Consider the following 13,534-nt stretch of genomic DNA (forward strand, 5'->3'; position numbering starts at 1 on the left):
TTTTTGGTGTTAAATCAATCAAATTGTTATGAACTTTTATGATGCTGTAAACTACTTGCTGCCGTTGGTCTAATGTCTAAACCATACTCGTTCTGCTATTCAATGTCGTAGGATGTGTTAGAAGTGTTACATATCGGATGATATTCAAGTTTGTTTTTTTAATACTGGGTGTATATGACCAATACTCATCATTTGAAGGATTGTAGTCTAGCTTGCACAGCATGGAAAATGGAGGCAGGTGTTGCAGATCAGATGCACTCCAGAAAGAAATGAAATGAGCTGCCAGCAGGAAGACCTAGAAGTAGCAATTTTTCCCAGGCATGTTCTTTTACATATTCAACTGAATTTCTACTATGGACGACTGTTCCCAGAACATATGCAGGCCAAACTGTACACAAAGGATACTTTTAGCTTCAAGTTCCACTTGAAACTGAGATATTAAGTTGACATAGGAGTGGTGAAAATAGACTCCATTATGCTATCCCATATGATATATTGGGACAGACGAACTTTTGAAACAACTGTTACCTTTCCTGAGACCTTCATATGTAGTATAATTAAGAAACTAAGTGATGCAAGAAGAGACATGACCATATGCAGTCACTTGCTGACTTGAAGAAGCTCTTTTACCCTATTGCATGTGTTTTTGTTGTTTCCAATAATATCCTAGCGATATTTCCTAGCAAGCTTTTATTTGTGCAGGGAAGTCCTGTAGATAGCAGGTCATGGAGGATTACAAGATTAGATTTGGATCTGTAGAGTTGGATCTGCAGTCATTAAATATGGATGTGAAGAGTTTGTCATTGGATCTGCACAACTTTGGAATAGTGACTGCCTCCCATTTTCTTCTCTTTCTAATTCTCAGGCCATTTCTATCCAGATAGGAAAGAATTTCCAGAGATAGCACATCTCTGCCCTATAGGGTATAAGTAGCTTTTCCAGATCTCTGTTTTTCTTTGTCATCAGATCCTGCTATTTTTAAAGGTCTTTGTATAGCAAGGAACAGACCCTGGGGCTTTCAGCTATCTTCTTCTACAAAATTTCAGAATGACACAAAGGAGGACCTTAACTCCCTGCTGAAATCCTCATTGATAGCCATTGCACAGCTATTCAAATTTTCTGTCTTCATCCAATCCTTGAGACAAATTGAGCAACAGTTTGTAAAGATTAATAATATTTCCACTGAAGCTGTATATTTGGTTAAGATATTTTGCTGCCATCTGCTAGAAAGTGGGACTCGATATCAGCCTTCTATTATTTTATTTTATCCTTTTAATTTTTTATTGTGTAAGGTGCTATTACTAGTTGAAAAAATAGAAAAAGAACTACAGTCAATCTTCATAGCAGAAAGCCACTCGTATTTTTAGTGCTGCGGTCAATGGGCAGGAAATCACTGAAGCATCAAACTGTAACAGTCTGTAAGTTATTGTGCGGTGTAGCTTCTGCACTCATGCGGGTCTGTGACGTACTGTAAGTAGAGGATCACGTACTCCTAATATGGGTGGTAACTATCAGGAATGAGAAATGAAGCACTACATTTTAACACTTTAATTCTTAGGAGCTCAGTCATCAAAACAACCTTAGAGTATGTTCTTAGAGCCAAAATTAAACAACATAGTTACTGCTGTACAATGGTGCAAGTCTGTGTCCTTCCCTCTGGCAGCTTGTTATAAAGTGTATTTCCATACCTGGCTCCGTAATGCAATAAATGCTTTGGCTTTCCTCCTTGGGCGTGCTTGATGTTACTTTTGCTTTGCTGTAGTTCCATTAACTTCAGTGGGTTCACTGTGAACCTGAGATCGGGATCAGGCCTTTACGACCTGTCTGGAACTGCATGTCCTGTATTACACGAACTAGGAAGAAGTTATTTTAAATGGTAAGACACTTTGTTCCTACTGGATATTAAGCTGGTACATGAGATTTCAATCATGAGAATTACGTAGTTATTAATCAAGTGTTATTGTAAAATATAGCCTTCTCTTAATATAAGAGAATAAACCAAAAAGGTTGAAATGGTCATCATATCAAGGATCATGTTAAAATCTCAAGGATAAAAGATTCTTTAGCCTAAGAGCTGTTTAACAACGATGCTTGAAAATGCTTTACTTCTTGTATTGGGCTACTACCTAGGAAGCCTGCTATGATCTGGGCCAAGCTGTGTCAAGAAATTTGCCTGTAGGTGCATCCTTCATAGAGACTGGATTATATACCTCAGAGCATAAAAAAAATTGTGAATAATGAGCTGAGCAGCGTATTCCACACATGGTAACAGAGAAATGCTGGGCAGTGAGATATTGCAACAAACAAAACAGAAAAGATTTTTTACTCTTCTCTTTGACCACAGGAGAGGCATGGGTAACTGTACATGTAAATTAGAGTTGCCTGAAGAACTCTGTCGGCCATTTTTGTTTTTATTTGCAGAAAGTCCTCAAAGAAAAGAGTGACTACAAAGTTAGCCTTTAGACACATGAGGTAAGATGACCTCCATGATCCTTGCTCAGTGTGTTGTCTGTTCTGAGAGATACCACTGAAAGTCTAATACGGCTGCAACAGGTAAAAAAATTAAAAGGGAGTGTGATAATTAATGCTGATGAGCATGGCTTTTGTAGGACTTAGGATGTATCAGCTAACTTGCTGATGTTTGCTGATGAGATTGCAATTTTGTTTGATAAGGGAAACTGTGCTGTTGAGTTTAGGATATTTAACATTTTACAGCAGACAGAATTCGGCATGAAATTCTGTTTTATTGTCTATCTGATACGAAAGGATAAAATTGGAGTAAAGACCCAGGCAACGGTGATGTAGTGTCGCTCCTGATCTCCTACTTTGACTAGAGATATGACCGATGATTGAAATTAATGCTACCTCCTAAGTACAAATTATTTCAGGCTGGATGACATCTTTCTGCAAAGGAAAAGGCATAGGAATGTTACATCTGCTTTGTATTTTCATTACAATGGATTTTTCTGTTTTTCTAGTATTCAGATAAACTGGCTTCAGGACACTTCTGGGCATCAGCCCAGGACACCGTATCCCTCAGCAGCCTTTGCTGTTTGTGTTCGTGCCCTGGGCGCAGATGTGTGACGTGTTAGCTGTGAGAGCAACGTGGTGGGGATGGTTGAAAAAAAATAAAGATACAGCAGAGTGCAGATAAGAATAATTGAAAAAAGCTATGTGGCAGTTTACTTGTTATCCCCTCTCTTTACCTATAGTTTTTTCATCTGTCCCTCTTTATTTCCATCAGTTGTGTGTTTAAGAACTTACTGCCCCTGAGCTGTACTTCAGCAGAGATAACAAACAGTGTAGCAAAGGCTAAGAGCAAAACCCAACAGCAGAAATATTTACGTAGGTGTGTTGACTTTAAACACTTCTTTCACAGACACAGCAATATGTTTTCTCCTTTACAAGAATGGTCTGACTCACCACGTGTGTGGCATTAGCTTGTTTTTTCATTTGTTAACTCTTACTTCCTCTTCCATTTTTATGGTTTTTCAGGCTCACAGGTCTAGCGTAAGGGTGAACCTAGGGTTATTTTTATTCTTCTGTAATATTGTTGCATTATGTTTCAATGGATGCTCTTCATGTACAGTGTGCTCTTCAGCAGAAGAATGGAATTAGTGAATGTAACAAGATGCACTTCAATTTTGCAGTGTTTTCATGTTACTATGTTGAGCACTTTCATGTTCATTGTGCTTCTGAGTTGATAGTGGTGCATATGTCATGAGGAGCAAACTTGGAAGAAATGAAAAGCGTATTTTGATAAATACTGAAAAATATATACAACGTTTTTAATCTCATAGTCCTCAATAACAAATGTAACAAATTATATTGATTATAGATAATTTTTTTTCCTTTCTTGGATAAAAGTACTTGTTACAACTACTTGGTACAAGTTGCTAATGAATGAACATTTGCATTCTGTCTTTCACTGTACGTAGCTGTAAGAAACATAGGCAGAGCTCAAGCCAAAATTTAGAGATACTACTATCTTCTTGTTTCTTGAAGAACTAATGCTTTGTTTTGCTTAGCTTTGCAAAAAAACCATACACTAACTTCACCGATACTGTATCAAAACTCATGAAATAAAGTTCTTGGGTAACACTGGTCAGTCTGCTCATTATACGATCAATTTCTGGACAAAGCATCATGTCAAAATGGATTAAAAAACTGATAAATGTAATATGAAACTTCCTGTAGCTCCACAAGCTGCTGTAGGAGAGGAACACTTACTGGCTGTTATTGTTTGACAGAAACTATAATTAAGCTACCAAAGACATAAGAATGGCAGTGAGATGAACAATTCACTCTCTTAATTTTTGCAAAAAACTAAAAAGTATATTGTTCCTTTTTTCATGGAAATTATAAATAGCAAAAGGAAGGGGTTTTTTTGTTTTGTTTTGTTTTTCATTCAGAAGTTAACAATGTTACTTTGTTTCCTTCATCATCTCCTTTCTCTTTTTTAAGAGAAAGGCCAGAAAAGTATTTTTTCCCATCAAAGGAAAATTAGAACTAATTTAAATATTTTCACTGTTATCAAACATCAAGATTTTGTGAAAACACTGTTTTTAAAAGAAAAGTTACAAAAAATGTTCTTGAAAATAATTTTGCCAAGACCCAGCACTTTGTGAGGAAGCCCAAGATCTGATCCCTGCAATTTTCTGTGTTACTCTTTTAACCTGGCCTGATTCTCAGAAATGGGATGGCTTTACTGTGTACACAGATTTGCATCTACAATAACCTTTCCCTTTTTCACCTCCGTAATGCTCATTACTTCCATACCACGTGTTTGAAAGTCAACTGTACGTTTAGAAATCGGGGGTTTAGGATCTGAACCATTGATCTGCCAGACATATAAAATGTCACTTGACTATTTAGCAGCCACCTCACACCTGTAGTTGGTGTCTGAATTATGGCTTCAGTTCAACCTGATTCACTGCGGGGATGCTGTGCTACTTGCTGGAGCAGGCTTGTCTCCTCTCCGAGCATCCCAAACATATGGACCAGTTCATGGGAAAAGCAACTGCAAGTGTTGACCCATGGAGGCCGCTAATTTAATTAAAAGTATGAACCCCTTCTTCCCAGGGCTTTTCAGCTCCTGAGCTTATCTCCAAAAGTGGCTGTGTGTGTAGGACTGAACTGGTTTTCATCTACCCACTCTCCAGAAATTAACGTTCTCCTTTCTCACACCCAGTGTAATCTTCTTTCCCCATTCTATGAATGAGTTTTCCCTTCCTGTATCATTCATCTAACCTCATGTCAAGGATTTTTCTTGTACCCGTACTGTTCCCTGACTTTTTCCCACCCTTATCCAACCTGCTGCTTCTGTTCCACAGTGCCCCAAAAATGGTACTTCCAAGAGGATTTTTCGGTGTGTTCCCCTGTCCCTCTTCTCTCAGGTGAATGCCTTAAAGTTATGCTGCCCCTTTGCTCCAGGAACCCCATAAACAACAGGGAGGGGAGGGGGTAAAGTATGTCTTGGTTTAATGCCTTTCTCCAGCAAATCAACTGTAGGAGGTTTCAAAACTAAAATTTATATCCAGATGCTAACTATTTGCCAAAAGGCAAATTAGCTAATTATATAATGAACATGGAGTGCCTCACAAGCAGTTGCACAGGGCTTGGCAGCTCTGCCTTCCAAAGTACGTGAAACGAATTCCCCTGCACAACCGGCCCAAACTTGGCCCTGATGCTGCTAATAACAGTTTGGAAACGCCAAATCATAAAAGCATCAGATAGGATCCTTTTTCTATTTTCTGTTAATATTTTATCTGTTTCTTGATTGTCTTCCCCTCTGTTATTTCTTAAAATTAAAAAAAAAAATAAATAAATAAAAAAAAAGGGCAGAGTGTAAGTACTACCAAATTCTTCTTGCAAATGCGAATGCAACGCCGTTGCATTTGTGGAGCTCATATTCAGGGTGCCATCTACTGGCATGCAGGGCCGATAACGCTGTCAGGAGTCTTAATGGAGTTTGGGCAGCAAAGGATTTCTACCTGGAAATGCTAAGGGAGCAACTTTTGTAACTTGTACCTTTCCTTCATATTCTGCAAGCTCTCCTTCGTATTCTGCAGGATCTCACCATGCTCTACACTAAGACAAATAAAATCTGATGGAAATGCTGAGGTTTGGGATTTTTTCTTTTCTTTTATGGTGGTTCCTATAATTTTAGCGCCTCAGAAAGTCTCCTTGTAATGCTCTGATATCTGTGAATTAGTTCCAGTTTTGGGGAAAATTAACTAAGGTGCAATGAGATTAGAATAAAAAATTTCAGAAGTCTTTGCAGACTTGGCATTTACTGACTGTGTTCCTACTTGAGATCCAGGGCATGACTTTGTCATACTATTAAACTTTCTTATAGCACATCATGTACTGACAACACCAGACAGAGACTACCTAATTAAAACTCATAATGCTCCCAAGAAGAGATATGTCAGAGTTTTATAGGTGGGAGATTTCAGAAGAAAATCTGAGAGATGTGCTCCAGCCAAACATTGGATCGGTGACAGAGCCAGTGTTGCTCTCGTCTCTCGAGTCTGATCAGCTCTCCAGCCTGGAGCCTACTGAAAATCTGTTGAGAAGCAATTTTGATTTGATACCAACATGAAATACAAAATGGTTTGACTCTCCAAGTTTAGAAGGAGGAAAAAATCATTTCCTACTTAGAGCTGCTGCAGACCTTACTGCCAAAATGGCAAAGTGTCCCTGCGACATGGGTTTGAGCGGTGACTGCTCTGAAGGGTGGTGAGAAGTGTCTCAGGGAGGGAGAACACACAGTGCCATCTACCAAAGGTCCACATAAAGAGTTTTCCCCAGTGTCATATACCAGCTCTGGAGCAGAAATAGACATGCATACTCCTGAGTAGCAGGAAACAGCTTTAGCTAAATTTGTCTTCTGTCTTTCTGTGGTTCGATTTCTGTAGGGATCCTTGAGTAACTAATTCAATGCAGGAAACAGCCAAAGAGCATAAGCTTTACTGTTGCTTTTGTTAAAGTTAGTGTTTCTGTCATGGCACGTAATGTTGAGTGAATAATGGCTAATATTGAAGCACTTTCTTCTTCTCCTTCCTCTCTTCAAGAGTGTTGTGTTTCCTCATGTTTCCATATCTCTGGCTGTTTGAGTTTAAATCCGCCTGAAGATACTCAAAAGCCTTCTGGACATGGTCCTGGGCAACCACCTCTAGGTGGTCCTGCTTGAGCAGGGGGGTTGGACCAGATGACCTCCAGAGGTCTCTTCCAACCTCAACCATTCTGTGACTGCATGACCTCTCATTATCATCCTCTACATCTAAGGCAGTTTCCTATAAGGAATTGATTTATCAGGGCCGGGAGAGAGTGAAGCTATGAGAGCCGTGTCCTTCCACCAGCACGACGACTGTGGTCCTGCCTGGAGACATGCAGTAGCACTCCTCGTCTCCCTCTCCCACTTTCACATTGGTACCACATCTTCTGTTCTGATGCCTTCATAGAAATGAACTTTCTTGAAATCACGGTATTTCATCTTTTAGAGTCTTCAGAGTCTGGGAGATGTTGCTGGAAAAAGTTGTTCTTTTCAAACCATTTGGAAAATGCTGATTTTCAATAGTTTATATTATAACTTCACTTAAATGGATTTCCATTTCCCTGGCTCCATAGTTGGGAAATGAACAATTCCAGCTTACGTAATATCTCTTCCTTACACATTTTCTCATACAGTTACACAGCAATATAAATAGTAAGTTTTCTTGTGACTCTTACCGTATTACTTCACCCACAATTTACGTATAGTAGTGCCAGGGTGAACTGGGGGGGGAGGAAAATAGAGTAAAAGTGTTGTACATCACTGTCCTGATGTTTTGTACGGGAAATATAAAGCAGCTCTTGCTGATGAAAAATGTTTTGGGAATTTGCATAGCAAGAACGGAGTTTGTTGAGTTGCACTAACACCAAGACAGGAGGTTGAACAGCAGGACTGCTAGAGAAGATGATCATTCTGTATGGGTTCCCCCTGGACCCTCCAAGGGCTTGAGAGGTGATGTGCTCAGCCATTTCTTCATTTCAAAATTTTAAAAATGAACAGAGAAACAAAAATCCCATCCATACTGTTGGTAGAATTGTAAAAATTAATTTTATTAGATCTGGGTTTCAATCTAGGTAACTAGCAGGCTTGTAGCGTGGTCCTGTAATGCACTTGTAACATGCATGTATCGAACTGTGGAGGTAAGATATGTTAATTGGCTTCACAGCGTGTCGTTTTCCTTTGTAAGATTTAAAATGTGTAGTGTGAGCAGGGCCAAAGACAAAGTGTAGTGGCTGCCAGCTGGACGTGACAGAGGCTTGCAGGGAGATTACACCATAGAGGAGAATGGCTTTTGAGATAAGGATAATCTTTTACATAAACTAACTCTTCCAAGGCAGTTTGGATGGGTGAATGATAAGGACAATAATAAAACTACAGGCTGATACAGCTGATAGTTATCCTGGTGTTCAAAGATGATCAAGATCTTGCCAGCACAATAACTCAGCTTCTTCTCCTGACTACAGTGACATATAACTGGCATTGATACATTTTTGAATGAAGGGTCCATAGATTAATGCTCTTATGTTCTTCAGGTCAACCCAGTAACCATGGAAAGGTCTACAACTTCTGATACGGCCTCTGAAAAGCCTAATCCTTCCCACCACAGTACAGGGGCTGTTCAAATGAGGATCAAAAATGCCAACAGTCACCACGATAGACTGAGCCAAAGCAAATCTATGATTCTGTCCGAGAATGTGAAAGTCGCTGAGCCTGTAAGTAAAATACTCCTAATATTTTCTGAGTCTTCCAATGTTTTAAAAACTACAGAATTATCTTAAGTGTGATTAGGATACCGGTTTCGTGATCATCCCTTCCAAGGAGGGATTTAATGGCACTAATACATTTTTAGGAGTATGGCTAGGCATTGGAATAACAATTTTCCTTCAGTGAAAGACAGAATTTGGTTTTGGTGGCCGTGATCATAACATCTACTCAGCATTTCAACTCTCAAGTGTTACAGTACTTAAGTATAGCTGCTGTAGAGAATAATACTTACAGTATCAGATATATGTCACAATTTCTCAAAAGGCAAACTTTAAAAGGAGACAAAAGAAAAGAAATGGAAATTACAACTCTGTAAATGAGGAACAACTTTGTCCGTAACAAAAATGTCTTGCTGTAAGAATGAATGAATTGTAAAAAATCAGACACTGAAGTTATCTTATTATTTTAATAGTTGACAGAGTTGAAAGAGTTGAGCCATTTTTTATCCATTGCCTTTTTTTTTTAAATTAAATAGTTAGTGATGAACTCTAATGCCAGTTGCGTCCCTGCCCCTGTACTCCTTCTGAGCTACTAAACAAACTGATTGGTATGAGTCTCCCCTGGTTAATTTTCTTCCATAATGGTGGCAACTTGCAGCTGAGGCCATATGATGTTACAAAATTATTTATGCAATGTTAGCCACTTTTTGGACTCCAGATCCATTTTGTTCTCAGAGAATGCAAATGAGGGAGAAAACTCTGTTAGCTGGGGACAGAGTCCCAGGTCTCAGTCACTTCTCACAGCCATGCCAATCATTAATTTTTTGTTCTGTTGATGTAATGGATTCCTATGAAATATTCAGCTTTCTAACAATGTTATTAAATGGAGGAAGCCTACAATAACAGCTGTATTTTCTTCCCTTTTTACTCGAAGTTCAAACTCAAAATTCAGACTTATTTAGAAATACATTATATTAATTTAGAAATACATTATTTTAATCATTAATTTCTCTGGTATGCCTTAACTTATTTCACCTTGTACTTCTGGAGAGAAAAATCTGTTTAGATCTTAGCAGCTGATAAAATACTCATTTACTTTCCATTTAAACGATATTGTTTGCCTCAGACACACTGTACATGTTTCTTCCTTTTTATCTGATGTGAAATGTTCCTCCATTACAAACCTGAAACGATGCTTATAGTAATTTACTGGGAATGCTATAATGTATTATCAGGAAGAACTGTACCTTTGAAAAAGTTTAAAAGTTAAGTATATTTAATGATGCCTAACATATTTTATTGGCTGTGTTTAACAAAAGGCACTAGGCTGCAGTTGTTTTTGACAAGCATGAAAACATCACAGCATGAGACTGCAAAAGGAATTATGTAGAGAAATTACAAGTGATCCATCTCTCAATGAATTATCCACCTCAATAGCCTGCAGAACTCAGCTACCAATTAACACCTACTTTATTACATGTTGGGATGTACTTAATAACTTTCATGTGTTTATGCACTATTACCTTGACTGATGCCTCTTGTACAATTAGGCATAATTGGCATATCAATATGCAAAAGTTAAAAGGATTAACCCTCTTAAAACTAATGAGCATTTCTGTATCCAGCTGCTAAATGAGACAAAATTAGCATTTTTCACTTTTGGGCAGGATTTTATCATGCAGTTTCTCATTGTTGATATTACCTTGTTACATAACTTTAGTTTTGGGGATAGTATGCTGGACTGTTACAGAGCAAGGGCTCTAAAAAGTTAAATTAGACATAAATATTCACTGCCGCATTCCAATAACCATAGCAGGTACAATATATGTTCATTGGCTGAGAGCTGAAAAGTTGCTTTGTGTTGCATTTGTTTAGTAGCTAATTATATAAAAGCGGAATTTTACTGGGTATATGTCATTTTACCAAGCAAACTTGGCTCCGACATAATAGATTGAAAGCTTGCCATGCTACTAATTTCCTTTCTATTTCAATTCTTTTCATCTCTTTTTGCCATGCAGAATTTTCTGACTAGATATTGACAGACTGAAAGCGTTTTGGCGTATTTACTTAAATAAGCCTCTTAAAGTTGTTTGCTAACGCCCAAACTAAAAGCAAAATTCCTAAGGACCCAAACGTTTTCAAATACGTGCTTTAAATGCAGCGAGATTCAAGTTAGAAGACCAGTGAAATATCAATTGCATGTGTCGATTGCACGCTGACATATCTGAATCTGCGCGTGTGACTTGTGAAGGATTTGGGGGAAAGTAATGGAGAAGAGTAGTCTCTGTCTGTCCAAGTGTCTTGAAAAAAGCAGGGTCCGACTGGTATACACACACACACACATATGTGTGTGTATATATATATACACACACATTTAGTAATCTTGTTTTAAAATTCGTGATGCTCTTTTCCAGTGCACTTATATACACAGTCTTCACTTTTGCATTTAAAGGCACACAGATCCCTGCTAAAAGATACATCTTACCAATAGGTTAAGCAAAGCTAATTATTATGTGCTAGAAGATAAAAAGGAGTTATCCTGATCTTTCTATTTGGAAATTTTCTGTTTTCCACAGTCTGACTCTGTTTAGATGATGGATATAATCTATGAAGTATCCACTGATTATGCTTATTTTCTATTTTACATTGAATATTTTTGTCATATCATCAGAGATTTTTCTCTTCAAAAACTAGAAATAGCTGAATAAGGGACTCCATATTAGTCTTTCGCCGCCCATATTCGGCATGTGCACTATACTCTATGTTCTATTAATAAATGGGTCAAATCCTTTTTACTCAACTTACGCAAAACCTACTGACTTCAGTGAATTAAGGCAATCAGCATTTGGCACATTTTGAACAATCAATAGTAATGTATATTTCTAAAACATATTTGGAAAAAAAATGAACACTCTGGACAATAAAGGGCAAAAACCAGGCACAAAACTAGAAAGATCACTGGTGATTTATGGAGAAGAAAATACATAATTTTCTCGAAGGGATTTGTTGTATTCTCAAACATTTGCTGTGAAGCTTGTAAGCACACCTGGGGCTATACATTTGAAGGTGGACAGATTATGTTCTATAGTGTGACAAAGAAGGATATGCATCATACAGCAGTAGGGCCATATGCACTTGTGCATTTTATAGTAGTGAAGATGCAAATGTGGAATGCGTAAGCTAACTGATGCGAAAGCTAAATGTAGATTCTTGGGGTTTTACGTTATTTATTTCGATGGAAATGCTTGAGCTTTGTGCAAAGGTTGAAATTGATATTAATGTAGAGTTTAAAAAGCACAAATCATGAAGCTGGACACAGACTGTGGTAAGCAAGGGCTCTTTCTGTGCTTAATGTTAGTGGCTGAACTAGCAATGTAAATGAATATTTGCTATTTTCATCTGTTAAACCCCAGGGAAGTGCATTTTGCTTCATTCAGAACAACTTCAAACAATGAAATGTCTTTTTTTATTGGTGTCTATATTAAGAATTAGAACCTATTTAGACATTCCAAAATGTTAATGTATTAGAGCTTTTTCTGATTAGGTTAAACAAACTGGTAGGTTTATTTATCTCTCTAATACATTATCAGGGAAACGGGAAGCAATCTTCTTTTGTTTCTTACTCCTGTGATCATAGAACACTTGCCAAAGTTATGGCTAGCCAAAAAGACAGAAATAAAATTGCTAAAAATATAAGCCTTCTGTTTAGCAGAGTTTTTGAGCCATATTTTGAAATTGCAGGGCTTGTACATGTTTACTTCAAATCAAGCTTATAGTCAAGTTTGAGGCTTTGTTTGTATAGATTGTCCTGAAGTAGATCCTGATATTTAATTAAAATGACACTAAATCACATTGAATTGATAAGACTTGGCATCTCAAACAAAGGTAATTGCCCGTATTGGTTTTGTACAAAAATAGAGCTGCTTGGAAAATGTGCAGCCAACACAGACTGTCAACTCCATTTATAGATCAATATGTGAAAACCATTGATCAGGCAGGCATGTGTAACAGTAACACTTTGCATTTATTTGTTGTTTTTATACCATGTTAAGGCTTACAGGATTATCGGCTTCCAAAATATTTTGACTTCCTCGTAAATATGTTATCTGTTTAATGTTAATTACAAGACAGTCTCCAGCCCTCTTTTAGAGTATTTTCAGTTCATTGCTATGGGTAGTTTTAGCTGAAAATGGATTATTTCAATCTCCGAGAGATCATCAGAGCTTCTTTTATAGTATAGTTTATTTAGGGAAAGTTTTTGAGGATTCCTTTTTTCCCCCAGTTTCCTTTTTTCCTGGAGGAAAAAACAAATCTTGACAAAATATTTCTAAAACGCAAAACCTTCGCCTGTCATAGTTGTGTACATTTGAGTCGGAAGGGGAAAATATTCTCTTTATTGTGTCCTAATAGTGACTGCCCAGGCTTTATTCTCTGCAAATTTTACCTTCATACACTAGTCCATTATAGATGCATCTACTTTTATCACTGTAAGGAAATAGCTGTGTTCCCTTCAAGGTGTTACACAAATCATGTAATAGCACTGGGACAGATGTAGAAAAATATATGAGCTTCCCATAACAAGTGTGGTAATTGTTAATAAATGCAAGCTTACACCTTGTTCACTCCAAATATTTCAGGGTAGGTATGAAAGCAGTGAGTCCATAAACACAGTCCAGTTTTAATTCTTCAACATGAATATTGTCCAAAAAAAAAAAAAAATCTGTTGAGTAACATTAGTCATTCTCCTTTCTACTGCAGGAAAATGAGAAATTAA

The 13,534-nt window shown here is 37.5% G+C and overlaps 1 protein-coding gene across 1 annotated transcript in view; it reads left to right on the forward strand.

Moving 5' to 3' along the window:
- Window positions 1-8,604: 8,604 nt before the first annotated feature.
- Window positions 8,605-13,534, forward strand: part of ARHGAP15 (Rho GTPase activating protein 15) — a 312,415-nt gene continuing 307,485 nt past the window's right edge. Inside the window, exon 1 of the mRNA XM_050899944.1 lies at window positions 8,605-8,769. Coding sequence (XP_050755901.1) covers window positions 8,605-8,769 — 165 coding nt within the window. The remainder of the gene's footprint in view (window positions 8,770-13,534) is intronic.

Source organism: Gymnogyps californianus, chromosome 7 (assembly GCF_018139145.2).
Source record: "Gymnogyps californianus isolate 813 chromosome 7, ASM1813914v2, whole genome shotgun sequence".
NCBI classification, from domain to species: Eukaryota; Metazoa; Chordata; class Aves; order Accipitriformes; family Cathartidae; genus Gymnogyps; species Gymnogyps californianus.